The sequence below is a fragment of the Myotis brandtii genome, unplaced genomic scaffold (assembly GCF_000412655.1).
Source record: "Myotis brandtii unplaced genomic scaffold, ASM41265v1 scaffold416, whole genome shotgun sequence".
Classification (NCBI taxonomy): domain Eukaryota; kingdom Metazoa; phylum Chordata; class Mammalia; order Chiroptera; family Vespertilionidae; genus Myotis; species Myotis brandtii.
Window position 1 is genome coordinate 1,745,359 of NW_005365989.1, and position 18,336 is coordinate 1,763,694.

General features: G+C 37.1%; 1 protein-coding gene across 6 annotated transcripts in view; it reads left to right on the plus strand.

Moving 5' to 3' along the window:
• Nucleotides 1-18,336, plus strand: part of WDR7 (WD repeat domain 7) — a 302,241-nt gene that overhangs the window by 181,733 nt on the left and 102,172 nt on the right. For all 6 annotated transcript variants that reach the window (XM_005873636.2, XM_005873634.2, XM_005873637.2 and 3 more), the window contains one exon: nt 934-1,155. In XM_005873636.2, the coding sequence (XP_005873698.1) occupies nt 934-1,155 (222 nt within the window). The remainder of the gene's footprint in view (nt 1-933; nt 1,156-18,336) is intronic.

The window sequence follows — 18,336 nt, forward strand, 5'->3', positions numbered from 1 at the left end:
TATCTATTTATTAATTGATGGACATTTGAGTTTTTCCACTTCTTGGCTGCTGTGAATATTCATGTCCAAGTTTTTGTGTGCACATTTGTTTTCATTTCTTTTGGGTAGATAGATACCCAGGAGTGGAATTGTTGGGCCATATGGGAACTATTTTTATCTTTTTGAGAAACTGCCAGACTATTTTCCAAAGTAGTGGTACCATTTACATTCCCACCAGCATTGCATGAGGGTTTCAATTTCTGTACATCCTCAACAACATATGTTGTTTACTGCCTGTTTTTTTTTTTTATTACAGCCATCTCAGTTGATATGAAGTGGTATCTCACTGAGTTTTTTATTTACATTTTTCTAATGACCAGCAATATTGAGCATCTTTTAATATGTGTATTGGCCATTCATATGTCTTTGAAGAATTAGCTATTCAAATTTTTGCCCATTTTAAGAGTAGAATTTTCTTATTATTGAGTTGTAACATCTATTTTGGATAAAATCCCTTATTAGATTATGATTGACAATATTTTCTCTCAGTCTATGTGTTGTCTTTACTTTCTTAATACTGTATTTACAGTGCAAACATGTTTAATATTGATGAAATCCAATTAAAAATATTTCAAAATTACTTTTGCTTTTGGTATCATATCTAAGAAATCATTGACTAACTGAAGATCATGAAGATATGCATCTATATTTTCTTCTGCAAGTTCTTTAGTTTTAGCTCTAATATATAGGGCTATGATCCATTCTGAGTTGACTTTTTGCAAGGTAAGAGGTAGAAGACCAAATTCATTCCTTTGTATGTGGATAACCAGTTGTCCCAGTACCATTTTTTAAAAAAGACTGTTCTTTCCTGAATGAGCAATCTTGAATGTTTCTATAATCATGTCTTTTTTGTATTGATATTCGTTTAATTTATACTTATGTTTTGATTTTCAGGTTGCTTACCAAGTGTCCCACAAGTGAAAAAAATTTCCACATCTTATGAGGAAAGACGGAAACAAGCTACTGCTATCGTGTTACTGGGAGTCATAGGAGCTGAATTTGGTGCTGAAATTGAACCTCCTAAACTGTTGACCAGACCTCGAAGCTCTAGTCAGATTCCTGAGGGATTCGGTTTGACTACTGGTGGATCCAACTACTCACTGGCCAGACATACTTGTAAGTTTTGAAATTCCTAATGCTGATGTATCGCTTCTCAATACATATTATTTGTTAACAAAATCTAAGAATATTGAATATATCCCCAGTTTCAACTCACATAGGAGGTTCAGATCAAGTTAGGAAGCAGGACAATCTGTTTGGCACATTACCCTGTGTCATAGTTGCCCAGACTTCTTTTCAAAAGTTCAAATGTGGTTTTTAAATGCTTTTCTTAACACATTTCTGAGATTTGAGTTTTCACAATTTGGTCAAAATTTTAGCCAAAATTTATGAAAGCTAGCTTTAAGTTAAAACTTTTAACTTATAAAATCATTTCTCAAAAACTACCCGACATGTCCTGAACGTGATTTGAAAAGTTAGGGGTGGAGGTGGAACACCAATTAATTACAATCAGCGCTCAAAGGGCTTGTGTCATATTGGTCTAGTTCTGTAGTTGGTATGTTAATAACAGGTAAGGGTATTTTATAATGATGTCTGTTGTTACCTTAATGTTGGAACTTCTTTACATAAGTCAAAATGTTCCTGCCATATTGCAAAATCATTTCTAATGTTGTCATGTTAAGGACCAAATATCCTACTGAATACATCACAACCTTTTTTTGTAGAACAAGTTGCAACATGTTCTTTAGGTGTTTTGTGTGTTTTTTTAACTTTTAAGCAAAGGAAAAAGATATATGTTAATTTGGGAGTTACGATGGCCGAGAACGTCATTGGATCATTATCCTGTACTTTTGCCGTGAAGTCAGGGGACTGTATTGGAGGTTTTTATTACTGAAGCCCTATTATAACTTAGCTGTTGTGCCCCTTCTCTGCCTTTGGTTCAGAATGCAGCAAATATTTATTAGTGTTTGTAATCTTTTTATCTCTACTTGATATTGAGAATCAGAGAGTAATAATAACAAGACCACCACCAACAATAATAAAGCTACTAATTGTTTTGAGCACAATTTTAAGCTTTTTCTATGCATTAACTCAGTGCTCATAGTCACCTTTTCTTTTCTTTTTTTCTAAAAATATTTTTATTGATTTCAGAGAGGAAGAGAGAGAGATATAGAAACATAGAAACATCAATGATGAGAGATAATCATTGATTGACTGCTTCCTACACTCCCCCTAATGGGGATCGAGCCGACAACCTGATGGGGAATCAAACTGTGACCTCCTAGTTCATCGGTTGACACCAAGCCACACCGATTGGGCCATAGTCACCTTTTAAAGTGGTATCTGCATTTAACACATTAGGTTAAGGGGCACAGAAAGGTTTAGTCAGCCTGGCCGAGTTCATACCTCTAGGAAATGGCCTTTTGAGGCTCAGCACCATCTGTTGGTTCCAAAGCTCATGCTTTTGACCAATATGCAAACTGCTGCTGTTCAGTGGTTGCTAGTTGAAAGGGCTTAATGACTAACCTGTGCTATCACTTTATAACTTGAAAAGTACTTTTTTTTGGGGGGGGGGGAGGGAGTCTGTGATTGAGAGGCCTAGACTTGCCCACTCTATTACCTGTACCCTTGGTAAGTGAAGTGTCCCTCTGGGTCACAGTTTCCTCTTGCATAAAATAAAAGACTGGAATTATTCTCTTTTTATAGCCCTTTTTGTCCAATTAGTCTCTGCTTTTGAAGAGAAATAGAAAGCATCTCAGGAAATTCACCTTCTTCGTAACCTTCCCATTTTCTTCTCCATGTACCGATAGATGCTTCACATCAGCCCAACTTTAGTCGAGATTGTTCATTTGTATTTGGACCCACAGAATAAAGCATGTTAGACTATTTTACAGTATTATTTATAATATTACCTTGTAGGACTTTTGGTTCTTTCATTTGGTCTCTTCTGCTCAGTTTATAATTGTGGAATTATGCTGGCACGTCTGTAGTAAATTCCATTTTGATCTCTCATTAGCTTTCTTACTTTGGGCAAGTGTCATAAGTCATTTCCCTAGGCAGCAGACTCTGAGGCAGATTTGTATGCAGACCTGTTCTGGGATCAATACCTTTAGGAGAGTGAAAGAAGCAGGATTGGGCAGGGGAGAAGTTGAATTGCATTTCAATTGCCTACAAAGCCTCAGCCCATCTCAGGGAACTCTGGAGCTGGGATGGCCCTTCAGACTTGTCCTGAACTAGGACTGAGGGCTTGGCCTTTAATCCTTGTGTCAGTCAGTCACTGGAATCAAGTCATTGGTGCCCTGAGCGGAGAGGGGGCAGGGGGAGAAACTTGAGTGAGGCAGCTCGCTTCCATTTAAGGCAAACCCCACAGAGGGACTGGGCTGAGGTGTATTAGCCACTAACACACCATGAGCTTGGGAAGTGAGTGCTTTGGTCGGTCGTGGAGGGGAGGAGATAGGCAACCTCTCCAGGTCCCACCCAGCATGTAACTCAGGGGTGTGGAACCTTCTTTCTGTCAAGGGCTGTTGGGATATTGATAACATCATTTGTGGGCCGTACAGAATTATCAACTTAAATATTAGCCGGCTGTATTTGGTCAGACATTTAACTCACCCCTAATGCCTTGGCAGAGCTAGACCAAATGATTTTGAGGGCCTTATGCGGGGTATTCCCCACCCCTGATGTAATTAATTTATCTGTGACCCAGTTCCCTTTCTATCAACAGAAATGGAGAGCGGGGCTGCTATTTATTTAACACACTTTTTATTCCAGCTTTATACAGAGCTCCTATTTCCCTGCAAGACAGATATTTCATCCAGCACCTAGCACAATACAAGATACATTAATAATAGTTACTGAGCATTTACGCTGTGGCAGGCATTTTGCCCGTATTATGTGATCTTCTAATCCTATCAAATAAGTCCTAATATTATTCCCATTTTTCAGACGAAGAAACTGAGGCTTTGGATTAAACTTTCTTCCTGCAGACAATAAATTGAGGGCACAGGTTAAATGTTTTAAGGTCATACTGCTAAAAAGTGTCAAGCCTGGACTTGAACACCTATCTCCCAACTCCAAATCAGCGTATTTTCACCATTTCAAATAGTTTTCTTGTGTTACAAACAAGAAAGATTCAGAAGTGGCGCTGAAAAAAGGAGGATCAAGGCAGCAGGTACCAGGCCACCTTTAAATCTGAACATTTATTGAATCGTTCTTTAGGGATGTGCTGGTGCCATGGAGATACAAATGTGTGCAAAATCCACACTGCTGTAATTGTGAACTGGCTTGTAACTGTGGTGTGAAATATTTCGATTAGAAAAAAAAATCACTTTTTCCCTACAGTGGGGCTTTAGAAATATCATAATATTAGAGTTCATCAGCTAGCCAAGGTGTATAACCTCACCGATGTTACGTGGAAAATACTGTCTTTATGTGCATTTGTATTTTTGTTCTGGGAAAAGGATTCACAAATTTCATTAAATTCTCAAAACATAGTTATTAAAATAAAAATGGATAAGAACTCTAAGAGTTTGTTAGAATAAATTGTTATTATTATGATTTTAAAAACAATAAGTTATGTTCCTCTTAATTAGTTCAATTATAATACCACCAAATAGAAGCTTCAGTTTGATGTCACTTAAGGAATATTTCAATTATGTGAGAAACTGTATTTAGTTTCCTATGGTGCTATGTTTGACTTCATTTTGTTGTAGTCTGCTATTACCCAGGTTGTGGGCTTGGTCCCCAGTAGGGGGCATGCAGGAGGCAGCCGATTAATGTTTCTCTCTCTCCCTTTCTCTCTAAAGTTAATACAAACATTTTAAAAATTAAAAAAAACACACTTTAAAAAAGGCATATTTAATTTAGTTTTATAATACATTTATACTTAGATTTGAATACATATGACTCTTTTGTGAGTATTACACTTTACATGAAACATCAAAATCACAGATTGAAGACAAAGCTGAAGGACTCTGTGATTGAGAGGCCTAGACTTGCCCACTCTATTACCTGTACCCTTGGTAAGTGAAGTGTCCCTCTGGGTCACAGTTTCCTCTTGCATAAAATAAAAGACTGGAATTATTCTCTTTTTATAGCCCTTTTTGTCCAATTAGTCTCTGCTTCTGAAGAGAAATAGAAAGCATCTCAGGAAATTCACCTTCTTCGTAACCTTCCCATTTTCTTCTCCATGTACCGATAGATGCTTCACATCAGCCCAACTTTAGTCGAGATTGTTCATTTGTATTTGGACCCACAGAATAAAGCATGTTAGACTATTTTACAGTATTATTTATAATATTACCTTGTAGGACTTTTGGTTCTTTCATTTGGTCTCTTCTGCTCAGTTTATAATTGTGGAATTATGCTGGCACGTCTGTAGTAAATTCCATTTTGATCTCTCATTAGCTTTCTTACTTTGGGCAAGTGTCATAAGTCATTTCCCTAGGCAGCAGACTCTGAGGCAGATTTGTATGCAGACCTGTTCTGGGATCAATACCTTTAGGAGAGTGAAAGAAGCAGGATTGGGCAGGGGAGAAGTTGAATTGCATTTCAATTGCCTACAAAGCCTCAGCCCATCTCAGGGAACTCTGGAGCTGGGATGGCCCTTCAGACTTGTCCTGAACTAGGACTGAGGGCTTGGCCTTTAATCCTTGTGTCAGTCAGTCACTGGAATCAAGTCATTGGTGCCCTGAGCGGAGAGGGGGCAGGGGGAGAAACTTGAGTGAGGCAGCTCGCTTCCATTTAAGGCAAACCCCACAGAGGGACTGGGCTGAGGTGTATTAGCCACTAACACACCATGAGCTTGGGAAGTGAGTGCTTTGGTCGGTCGTGGAGGGGAGGAGATAGGCAACCTCTCCAGGTCCCACCCAGCATGTAACTCAGGGGTGTGGAACCTTCTTTCTGTCAAGGGCTGTTGGGATATTGATAACATCATTTGTGGGCCGTACAGAATTATCAACTTAAATATTAGCCGGCTGTATTTGGTCAGACATTTAACTCACCCCTAATGCCTTGGCAGAGCTAGACCAAATGATTTTGAGGGCCTTATGCGGGGTATTCCCCACCCCTGATGTAATTAATTTATCTGTGACCCAGTTCCCTTTCTATCAACAGAAATGGAGAGCGGGGCTGCTATTTATTTAACACACTTTTTATTCCAGCTTTATACAGAGCTCCTATTTCCCTGCAAGACAGATATTTCATCCAGCACCTAGCACAACACAAGACACATTAACAATAGTTACTGAGCATTTACGCTGTGGCAGGCATTTTGCCCGTATTATCTTATCTGATCTTCTAATCCTATCAAATAAGTCCTAATATTATTCCCATTTTTCAGACGAAGAAACTGAGGCTTTGGATTAAACTTTCTTCCTGCAGACAATAAATTGAGGGCACAGGTTAAATGTTTTAAGGTCATACTGCTAAAAAGTATCAAGCCTGGACTTGAACACCTATCACCCAACTCCAAATCAGTGTATTTTCACCATTTCAAATAGTTTTCTTGTGTTACAAACAAGAAAGATTCAGAAGTGGCGCTGAAAAAAGGAGGATCAAGGCAGCAGGTACCAGGCCACCTTTAAATCTGAACATTTATTGAATCGTTCTTTTGGGATGTGCTGGTGCCATGGAGATATAAATGTGTGCAAAATCCACACTGCTGTAATTGTGAACTGGCTTGTATCTGTGGTGTGAAATATTTCGATTAGAAAAAAAAATCACTTTTTCCCTACAGTGGGGCTTTAGAAATATCATAATATTAGAGTTCATCAGCTAGCCAAGGTGTATAACCTCACTGATGTTACGTGGAAAATACTGTCTTTATGTGCATTTGTGTTTTTGTTCTGGGAAAAGGATTCACAAATTTCATTCAGTTCTCAAAACATAGTCATTAAATTAAAAATGGATAAGAACTCCAAGAGTTTGTTAGAATAAATTGTTATTATTATGATTTTAAAAACAATAACTTATGTTCCTCTTAATTAGTTCAATTATAATACCACCAAATAGAAGCTTCAGTTTGATGTCACTTAAGGAATATTTCAATTATGTGAGAAACTGTATTTAGTTTCCTATGGTGCTATGTTTGACTTCATTTTGTTGTAGTCTGCTATTATGAAAATGATTCTCCAAATACTTCCTGTGCTTCCTAACAATGCATGTTTTGTTTAATGAATTTGTTAATATTGGTTGAGGATGATTTTATAATGAATTTATTTCCTAAGTTTTAAGGTAAGAAAGTTAAACCAAATCTCAAATGTTTTAGCAGCAAGATTAGGACAACTAGTGGTAGCAAAACCAGTGGTAGGCACAAGATACAGAAAAGGTACCAACAATGACGAGGAAAGCAGCATGCCGCTTGCAAGGATAAGCAATGACAAAGGAGTGTATATTTTCAAAGTTTATAAACAAGTCATCAGATTGTGTTGCTGAGTTGCTGCTGTGGCCACAGAGATTGCATTTCTCATTACTTAGCCTCATTTTTCTAACTTGGCCTTTCCGGCACTGGGATGGAATCATGCCTTCTTATCTGGCTTCTTACTCCACCGTCAACTTCATTCATTCATTCTCATTGCACCAACTCAGCTTTCCATGTTCTTTCCCACCACTTCTCATTTGTAATTTTACCTTTGAAAATCATCTGGTCCAGGTGCCACTTTATTTGCATCGCCATTACACCGTCTGTGTTTAGAGCTGTAGTTCTTCACTCCGGCTATGCACTAAACTCAAATGTAGAGTGCTTTAAGAATACATAAGCATTACCCTAGAGTTCGTATTCAGGAAGTAGGGGGTGGAATTTGGGTATCTATGTTATTTTTAAAGCTTCATATGTAATTTTCTTTTGTAGCCAGAGTAGAGAAACCTAGGATAATATAGAATTCTTTAGTTGTTTTAATTGTTATATGGTTGTTTTGGTCATTAAACTACTTTAATGTACAAATTATAATTTTCTTTGTATTTTAAGAGGGAAGAGAAAATGGGAAATAATCAGAGTAAGTAGGTGGCATTTATATTAGCCTCAGAGCTAATTCTTTTAATATATATATATATATTTCAGAGGGTAAGGCAGAGGGAGAGAGAGATGGAGACATCAATGATGAGAGAGAATCATCAATTAGCTGCCTTCTGCATGGCCCCTATTGGGGATCAAGCCTGCAAACCAGGCAAGTGCCCTGACAGGCAATCAAACCATGACCTCCTGGTTTATAGGTGGACACTCAACCACTGAGCCACATTGGCCAGGCTCTCAGAGCTAATTCTTGAGGTAGTTCAGCTTTTTTTAATTGGAATTTTATTGTTCTGTATTACTTGGGTTTCAGTCTTAATATCAACACAAAGTAACTGGTAGCTCAGTTTCTTTAACTAAACATGGGAATAATGATAGCACTTATCTCACAGAATTATTGTGAGGATTAAGTAAATTAGTGTATGGAAAGCATTTAGAAAGTGCCTGACATTCAAGTGTTAGTCAAATGTTAGTAGTTATTATTTTTACTAGAAATTTTCATAGGAGGATAAGGAAAAGAAATAGCTCTTTTTAAAGCATTGTTATCCAATAGGAGATTTATATGTATATATGCTACGTTTTAAAATCTTTTTAAGAACCTTAGGAGGTAGGTATTGCTGTCAATATTTTATATATGAGTTAACTCATAATTTAATAATTTCCTTAAGGTTGCCTGTCTTGTAAGGGATTTGAATCCAGATGCACCCCACCCTCCCAAGCCCAGAATACTTTTCCTACAATACATACATATTCCCACTGTTTGTGGCAAAGCACGTTGTTCCTAGAGGATTTATGTAAAAATATACTAAAACACCAAGTTTTTTGGTAAAACCATGTGTTTTACGTTGTTTCTTATTTTAACCACATCAACAATATGAAGCTCAGATCCAATGGAAATTTTCACTGTTCTTATGTTTTTCCTTGTAAATAATTTATGTTGTGTAACAGCTTTATCATTTTTAACAGAGATCTGACACTTGCATTATAGGCCCTGTTTGGTGATGTAATCCCATCCTTGTTCTCCAAAAATAACTTTAATTTGCAATCATTTTCTGTTAATTCAGTGCACTGATGGGCTTTAGGTTCCTCTTCTATAAAACAAGCAAGTTGGACAAGGTTATTTCTAAAGCCACTTCATCTCAAATTGCAGGGTTCTGTGAAATTATTAATGTGATTATTCTTTCTCTAACTATATGGTAGATTGCTTGTGTTTATTGCTGCCACTTGAACTTGGTTATCTTACTTTCTTGCTCTGTACCAATTGTTCTATCTGTTTTTATGGGTTCCACAGCTATGCCATATGTTTGACACTGAGCATCTTGAATGTATTTTCTGCCATCCCTCCTTATGGGATTCTTATATCAGCTTACCAGGCTACAGTTCTTTCTACATCACATATTCTCTACACATATCCAGCTTCATGGACTTGCGTAATATTGAACTTAGTTCACTAACTAAATATAATATCTGTGGTAGTTTGAGATTTGTACCTTATAGGAGTATAGTATGAAGTCATTATAACAATTTTTTGGTCTAGATGGTGATGAAGCATTGGTATAAGACTCTGAAAACCATCTAATGTATGTATTAGTTACCTTGATTCAGTTTTCAATTTCAGTTCAATTTTAAATGTCCTTGATTTCTTGTTCCCCAGACTGTCTGAGTGTAGTTGAGTCAGTGACAGGTGTTAGCATTGTATTGCAAATGGCAACTCCCGGCCCTCCTTTTTTCCCATAGGACATTCCTAGTTCTGGTTTTTAAATAATCTTGCTCTGAGGTTTTCTGACAGCTCTGCAGAATGGTCCTTCCAATTTATATGTATTTTTCCAATTTATATGTCTTTTTTCAATTTATATGTCAGTTTGGATTCAATATTATTTTATAATAGTTTCATATGTAAGCCATAGTAGTTAGACATTTATATAATTTCCAAGGTGATCCTCCTGGTAAGTCTAGAGAACTCACCTGGCACCGTATATAGTTATTACAATATTGACTAATTCCCTATGCTGTACTGTATGTCAATGTGGGGAAAAGAGGGACATAGGTAATACTCTTAACAATAAAGATTTAAAAAACAAAACAAAAAACTAAGGTAGATCATATCACTCAGGGGTAGGTAGATAATTAATCAGCAAGACAAATAACAAAAAATCAGTAGCTTTTGCATAAACTAGTGAACAAAATAGGGACATAAATGTGTACATTTTTATTCAATATTATAGTAAATAGTATCTATTCAAGGGTCTTAAATAACAGTGACTAAAGTACTAAAAGTGGTTCTCCCAGTTACAAATAAGAAAAGGGACTACCTTAGAAGGAATCTTGAGATAGGTGGTTTTGAGTATGCATAGAGATAGAAAAAGAAACATAGATTTGTGTGGCTGACGACCGAAAGAGGTAAAAGAATCTCCTAGGGGTTCAGAAGTAACAGAAGATCAGCTACTTGTCTAGGATGAAGTAAAATGGATAATAAGGGAACTAGGGACTGGGAGAGACCCTCTTTCCAAGGAGGTGGAGCTACTGAGGAAACCCCCAGCCTGTGGGGCGTGAGCAAGCCTGCCCAAGGACAGGGCCTGTTGTTGCCTGTGAGCAGCGGGGAGAGATGGGGCTGGAGGTGCTCTGATGCAGCACCTGTTACTGGGGTCAAGTGATGGTCCACCTGAGTCAGAGCAGCCTGCCATTTCCCAGGGTTGGCAGGTCAGAGATGCTTGCGGGAAAGTGTCTTTCCTCTTGCAGGATCACTCTGCTGACCTCTGTTGACAAAGCTTAACATTCTGCCAGCTGGCAAAGAGGTGCTTACAGAGTCCAGCACTACTCTTACAAAGCCAGGGGGAGGTGGTAGATTTGGAGCTGAGAGACTATAAATTGATAACTGTCCTAGAAGAAATAATTGATCATTAAAATTCTAAAATCCAATCTAATAAGTCAGAACTTGCAAATCACTAAAATTTTATTCTCTGCTTGGTACTTTATAATGAACCAATTATTTTCACCATAAATTTTTTTTGAATCGAGTTATTATAGTATTATTTTATGTTTTGAAAGACTGACCAAGAAATTGTTCTCTATGTTTCTTTCTGAGAAGTACCTTTATCATAGCTGAATAGATCCCTAGGCCAGTGGTCGGCAAACTGCGGCTCTCGAGCCACATGTGGCTCTTTGGTCCCTTAAGTGTGGCTCTTCCACAAAATACCACGTGCGGCCACACACAGTGCAAAGTTGACTTAAAACTTTAAGTAAAGTTTATTAAGTTAATTTTAGGGAACGTTGTGGAGTGAAAGAAGATGTAGTGTCGAGGATTGAGAAAGGTATGTTGAGATGGTTCGAACATATAGAGAGGATGAACGAAAGGAGATAGACGAAACAAGTATACAAGACGAGTGTGGATGGGAGAGTTGGAAGGGGTCGACCACAGCGAACGTACCTCAATCAGATTGAGGACGTTTTTAGCAAAGGCCAGCTTAGGAGTACCCCAATTAAGTTAATAACAATGTACCTACCTATATAGTTTAAGTTTAAAAAATTTGGCTCTCAAAAGAAATTTCAATCGTTGTACTATTGATATTTGGCTCTGTTGACTAATGAGTTTGCTGACCACCGCCCTAGGCAATGTAGTCATGTACCTACTGAAAGGGGTAGGCTTACAACAGAACTGCACCAGGCCTCACAAAGCTGCACTCTGCTCGTGTGTGGTCAGCACAACTAACTCTGTTCTGCATTTACAGATAAATAAATGATGGTTGGCAACTATTGTTCCAAATTTGCATTTCAATGGCCTAGTAATGTCCCATCACTTACCTACTACTTCTCAGGGATGTTAGTGATAAGGAATAATTAATGATTTGTTAACAAGATCAGATTTTTGATTATAATGTACAATAGATGTACAAATTCTATATTTAACTTTTATTTGCCTTTTAATTGCTATGGATTTCTGGGTCTGCTACTCGCTACTTTATCAGACTGAAGAGATGGTTCCTATAATCTCTTATCCGCAGTCCCAGTAGACATTCCCATGTACTTTCTCCAGAATAGAGAAGGCAGTACACTTCCATTAGATGTTGTAGAATGTTGCAGTGGCATCCATTTCAGCTGCAGTTGTCAGTCACCGGGCAGCATCTGGCGTTAGGAAAGGATGAGAATGGCAGGCAGAGCTTACTAGTGTTTTCCTGTTGAATGGTTTATAGGGGATCACTATTGGTAGGTGGAGGATTCCTTGGATTTTTAAGCACTAGAGAAGTTTAGGCCAAGAAAAGGTAATGTATTAAGCCTGAGCTCATTTAAAATTCTACTTTGTCTGACCGACCATTGCATTACAGAGCAGTCTGCTCAGAATGTCTCCAGAGCCGGTCCTCTGCCCTCCCAGAGCTTCCTATGGCATTGGCTTGAGTGGAGCAGGTCATTCTGCTTCTGGGAAGAAGAGAGTTCTGGGCAGTAGCACAAGCCCTAAAATATTGATGTGGCCACTCCGAAAGTATAGTAATATTATATAGTTATAGGCAGTATGTCATTCAAGCTGTTTTCATTGCCCAGAAATCGTTATGCTGAACCTATAGGTTGTCAATCAAGTTAATTTTGGTAACTGCACAGTAGATTGTGCCTTTGTGGATGTGTATATATATATAATTACATAATGTGCTTATTCAATGGATGTAAAATATTAAAAAGTTAGTCTTTATATTTAGTGCCTCCCTTATATCACATATATGTAGTCACCTGAGTGCACAAAGGTAGAAGCCCCATGTGACTCTTGTTCCTAAGTGCATATGCTGCAGGGGTGGTGTAGTAAGGACTACGATGTATCAAGTGTTAGCTTGTACCCCATGACAACGCCATTCTTTAAAGTCAAAGTGGTCAAATATAGGCAGCCCTCAGAGATATTGTGGGTTCAGCGCCAGACCACCGCAATAGAGCAAGGCATAATATTTTTGTTGGTGGAGGGGCTTGCCTTCAATTTGTAAAAACCCAACATCTGTGAAGCACAATAAAGCTAAGCGCAATGAAATGAGGTATGCCTTATTGGCTATTTCACATGGTTCAACTTAATATTAAAGCATAGTCTGTGCTGTGATTTGGAAGAGCACCAAGTCATTAAAGCAAATTATATAAGCCAGAACCCAAATTAACCACAACTGGACGAGAGACAGAAATGATGTTAAGGAAAGTAAAGCTAATGGGTGACTTATGACTCGATCCTATACTGAGGCGGCAAATGTGAGGTGAGCCCCTCATCACTGCACTGGCAGAAAAGATTTTGGTCAACAGATTTTTCGCTCTCTGAATCATGTGTTTTATGTCTAGGATTATATAAACCCTTGAAGATAACTTCTTTGACATTTGCTTGTCTGGTTGCCTTCCTGACATACCTAACACAGCAGATTTTTCTTTCTAAACTCTTTGCTGCCTTTCTAACTTTTGAGCATCAAGGTGATTGCCCCTTGGTGGTATTGTATATTTGCGAGTAGGGTGGCACTTTTGTTTTGCATTTAATGAATAGCCTTGACTGCAAAGATGATATTAGAAAGCACCTCATCTACGTTTGAGATTGTGCATTTTTTATTGGTCTAATTTTATATCCTGATATTTCCTAAAGATGAGGGCTACCAAGGTATTTGAATTCTATGAATGAGATTATAATTAGTTTGATATTATTATTTTTTTAAATATATTTTATTGATTTTTTACAGAGAGGAAGGGAGAGGGAGAGGGATAGAGAGTTAGCAACATTGATGAGAGAGAAACATCCGATTCAGCTGCCTCTAGCAGCCCTTGACCGGAATCGAACCTGGGACCCTTCAGTCGCAGGCCGACGCTTTATCCACTGAGCCAAACTAGTTAGGGCGTTTGATATTATTTTTAATAATCTTCATTCTTATGGTAAGATGTATTTGTTCTTTTGAGATCTGAGCTATGGATAGTGAGTTTCCAATAATAAAACAGCAACCTGTTGACATTTGTTTTTCCATTTTTAATACAAGTTGGATTCTGAGTTGTTCTGTCAACCTCAAGAAAAGGGCTACAGATAAGTTGGTAGACCCCGGTGCCGTCTCACTAGTGATAAGCAGTCAGTTTTTCCCATGTTATCCAGACATGAATTTATTTAAATATTTTGATTGGGACCTAGACTGATTTCACCTTGCCATGATTCACAATATATTTCAATTACAATGGACTATCCTTAGTAATAATTCATGGCTTTCCATTTAAAGTACAGTAATGTAATGTTTATAAAGTTAATGGGTTGATAAATTTGTAGGACTATTACATCTCAAATATGAAAATGCGAGGATTAAATTTTAATACAGTGTATGTTTTAAAATCTCAGCTGTTGATGAAGCTATTAATTAGAAGTGTTTTTGCTCTTAAATTTAATCACTTCCAATCTTAGTGACAACATTAGCCTAACTCTGGGGGCAATGATGTGTTTTGTGGCCTTTTGACTCCAAGATACTCAGCTGATTGAACAAGGAACATTATCATATTTAAACTGCATGACTGTGTGGAAAGTAGAGATTGGCAGTCACTCCTGCCTTCTACATGTGGAAACCAAGAAAAGTAATGTAGTTCACTTCTGATAGGAATAATCCAGTGAGCAGAGTCCTTGCTCTCAGTTATGATTAGTAAGTCACTATGTGAAAATTCATGTTTGAATGTATTACTGAGGAAATGTCACTTTCAGATACCCTTTTATTTAGCTTTTCCCCTCAAAATGCCAGAATCTTTGTGGTATGGTCATCTTCAGATGAACTGCAAAACTTAAATTTTTAAAAAAAAAAATTTTTTTATGGAACAGTGAGAGGATTGGAAGGGATGAAGCAGGTTGAAGTAAATATTAGAGCAAATATTCTAATGCAAGAAATTGGCATGAAGTTATGACAAGTAGAACAAGAAAGAATATAGATATCTCACAGATATTAAAGGATACATACAACTTAGAGTATATAGGAAACAGAAGTTTGATAAAATAAGAAAAGACTAAAAATTTAAATTAAACTTGAAATCTAAGAAATATGTTATCCAAAACCATTTAAAAAACTCCTACATGGTATTGATTCTCTTTTTGTTACAAATCGTTTTTTAAAGATATTGTTAAGAATTTCAATTTAGTTTTTGACTAGTTTTATTCTAATGGGTTTAGAGATACAAGTGATTTTGCTCTAAAAACTTACAGTTTAAGACAGGCAATCTGTTTTATATTTGATACCTACTTGAAATTTTATTTATATATTATATGAAATCATATGAGTGCTAAAAGTAAACTAATTTGTTGTGGAAATGGTTCTCCACATGACTCACAATTCAGAAGCAAGTTAAATTATTTATATTTAAAGACAGGTAAAAAGGCAATAAAAATAAGCACAGTAGATCGAAACAGAAACACATCAACTTATTTTGATTCAAGTGTTTGATCTGATACTGAGGGGGGAAATCACACAAACCTCAGCATCGCTTTTGAATGATGCCAGAAACAAACTTGTTATTGTGAAAACTCATAAATAAAGAGTAATAAGCATTTACTCTGTGTATTTTATACAAATCATCTCATTGTAACAAAATGGATGATGAGAGAAAATTCTTCTTGATAACAGTATTCTAGCCAATAAATGAAGAAGAGATGAGAGGACATCACCACATTGCCATCCTAATCAATTAATGGCTCTTTAAGATAACCAAAAAAGGGACAGCTGAGCATTATATACTTCTTGATGGAAATACGTCTAAGAAATATTTTTTAAAAATTCAAACCTGAATCTGTTCAGCCAATTTATAGAAATAGCGTAACAGAGGTCAGAACACTCTTTAAATACCATGGAAAGGCTATAACAGCAGAATTGGATTTTAGGAATCTCAGTGGGACAAAAGAAATAATATCTTCCCAGAAAGGGGAGGGGCAAATTGTAGATTAAGAGATTTAATAAAGAGACATATTTGGATTAGGGTTGGAAAAGACAAATGTAAAAAAGTGAAGAAAAGAAAGAAAGAAAAGAAAGAAAAAGAGGGAGAACAGAAAGAGAATCATTAAAATGTGAACAGCAATTGGCTATTTGATGAGATTAGGAATTATTGATAATTTTGTTTACTGTGGTAATAGTATTGTGGTTATTTTATTTAAGTCTCAATCTTTTAGACACCTATGCTGAAGTAGTCACAGATGAGATTTGCTACAAAATAATTCAAGGTGTTGGGGAGAGTGAGTGGGGGGCTAGATGACACAAGATTGGCCAGGAGGTCACGCTCTTGAAGCTGGTTATACTTTTCTGTCTACTTTTTTGAAGTTTTATGTAATAAAAAAAAAGATGTCTAACAATGGAACTGGCTGGCCCACAGGATAGTGAACTCCATGCCATCGGACTCAGTGTTCTGAATTTATAGGTCTGCAGTGAGTCCACAAATTTGTGGACTAAGAATTAGAGATCTCTGGGCCAGATCATCTCAAGTCCATTCTAATTCTGAGCTTTCTAAGCCTGTATTTCTTTGAGTAGCATGAACAAGATGCACTCCAGAAATTCAGGGACTCATGGTTGAGAGACCAACAAAACTTGGTAAATAAAGTGAAATTTAACCAAGACCTTGCTTGAATGATAACTTAAAATATGGACAGTGGAGTATGAATCAAATCCCTTCATTCATTCCGCAAATATTTTTAATGCTTCATCAGTGCCAGACAGTGTGCCATGCACTGGGGTATGTGGTCATAGTCACAGTTATAATGATGATAATTTTGAACCCATTTATTATGGAAGCTTTGTGTTACCATGGAGGGAATGCTGGTTTTTGAGATGGGAGCTTTGGCTTTTAGACCTCTGATTTAGAGTAGTGGTTCTCAACCTTCCTAATGCCGCGACATGTTACCATGGAGGGAATGCTGGTTTTTGAGATTGGAGCTTTGGCTTTTAGACCTCTGATTTAGAGCAGTGGTTCTCAATCTTCCTAATGCCGTGACCCTTTAATACAGCCATAAAATTATTTTCGTTGCTACTTCATAACTGTAATTTTGCTACTGTTATGAATTGTAATGTAAATATCTGATATGCAGGATGTATTTTCATTGTTCACGACCCACAGGTTGAGAAACACTGATTTAGAGGAAGGTGCATAACCTGACTTGGCCTGTTTTCTGATCTATCATAATGAGAAGGTTGGACCATTCCAGCTCTTGTCTTTTTTTATAAAATATGATGCATGAAGATATTTTGCTCTACAGCTTTTCCTATAAATATGGATGGTATGGTATGTGGAACTAAATTTTTTTTTTTTTTACCCTATCAATAGCCGTGAAATTGGCCCATCAGGGGGAGTGAGTGAAGGTATTTTCTCTTTTTTCTGCCTCTGTAATATAGTTGTATAAACAAATATTTATGCTAGCATAATTAGATTCTCTCCATAAACCAAAACGGGTCTGATCTTAAGCTCATTGACTGTCTTGGAACAGAATTGATCTTGCTTTCACATTTGATTCACCTGCTGCAGCTTTTGAGAGGAAGAAAAATCGCATTGTGAGCTAAGTGTAACTAGGCCAGAGATAACAGGAGGAGGTTGGGAAACCAGTGTTATATTTGTTTGCTTTTCTTTGTCTTCATTTTATGTGTTAATGTATGTAGATCATTCTGATAACAGTTTCAACCATCCTTGAAGAGTGATGCCTGTTAGACTTTTCATTCTTCACACAGGTTAAAATGATTCAGCGATTATTTGATTGTCATGAAACCAGTTTATAGTTTCTAGGGTTACCAGGAGAAAAGCAACTTGATATATTTAAATTGCAACATTAAATATAAAATTTCTTTGCAAATCTCATCTTAAGTCTGGAATATGACATAACCTATTACTTTTAAATAAATACTATACATAACATAATGGACAGAACAGAGGATTTCAAGTCAGGCAAACCTTATTCTGGCATTACTAGCAGTATAATCTAGAATAAGTTATTTAAGTTTCTGAGAAGCAATTTTCCTCATCTTCCAATTTGAAACTAATATTATATTCCCACAGAAATAGTTTCAGAATTAAATAAGATACCGCATATAAAGGCCCCAATGCACTCACTACCTGCCACCTCTCAGCCAGTCAACAAATATAATTTTCCTTTCTTCCCTCTTTCCATCCCTTCCCTTCATTTATTCATTTTACTTTTTCATACTCTTTGGTAAAATGCTTTTATATTATATATATATACTAGAGGCCCGGCGCACAAAAATTTGTGCATGGGGGGGGGTCCCTCAGCCCAACCTGTGCCCTCTCGCAGTCTGGGACCCCTCGGGGGATGTCCACCTGCTGGCTTA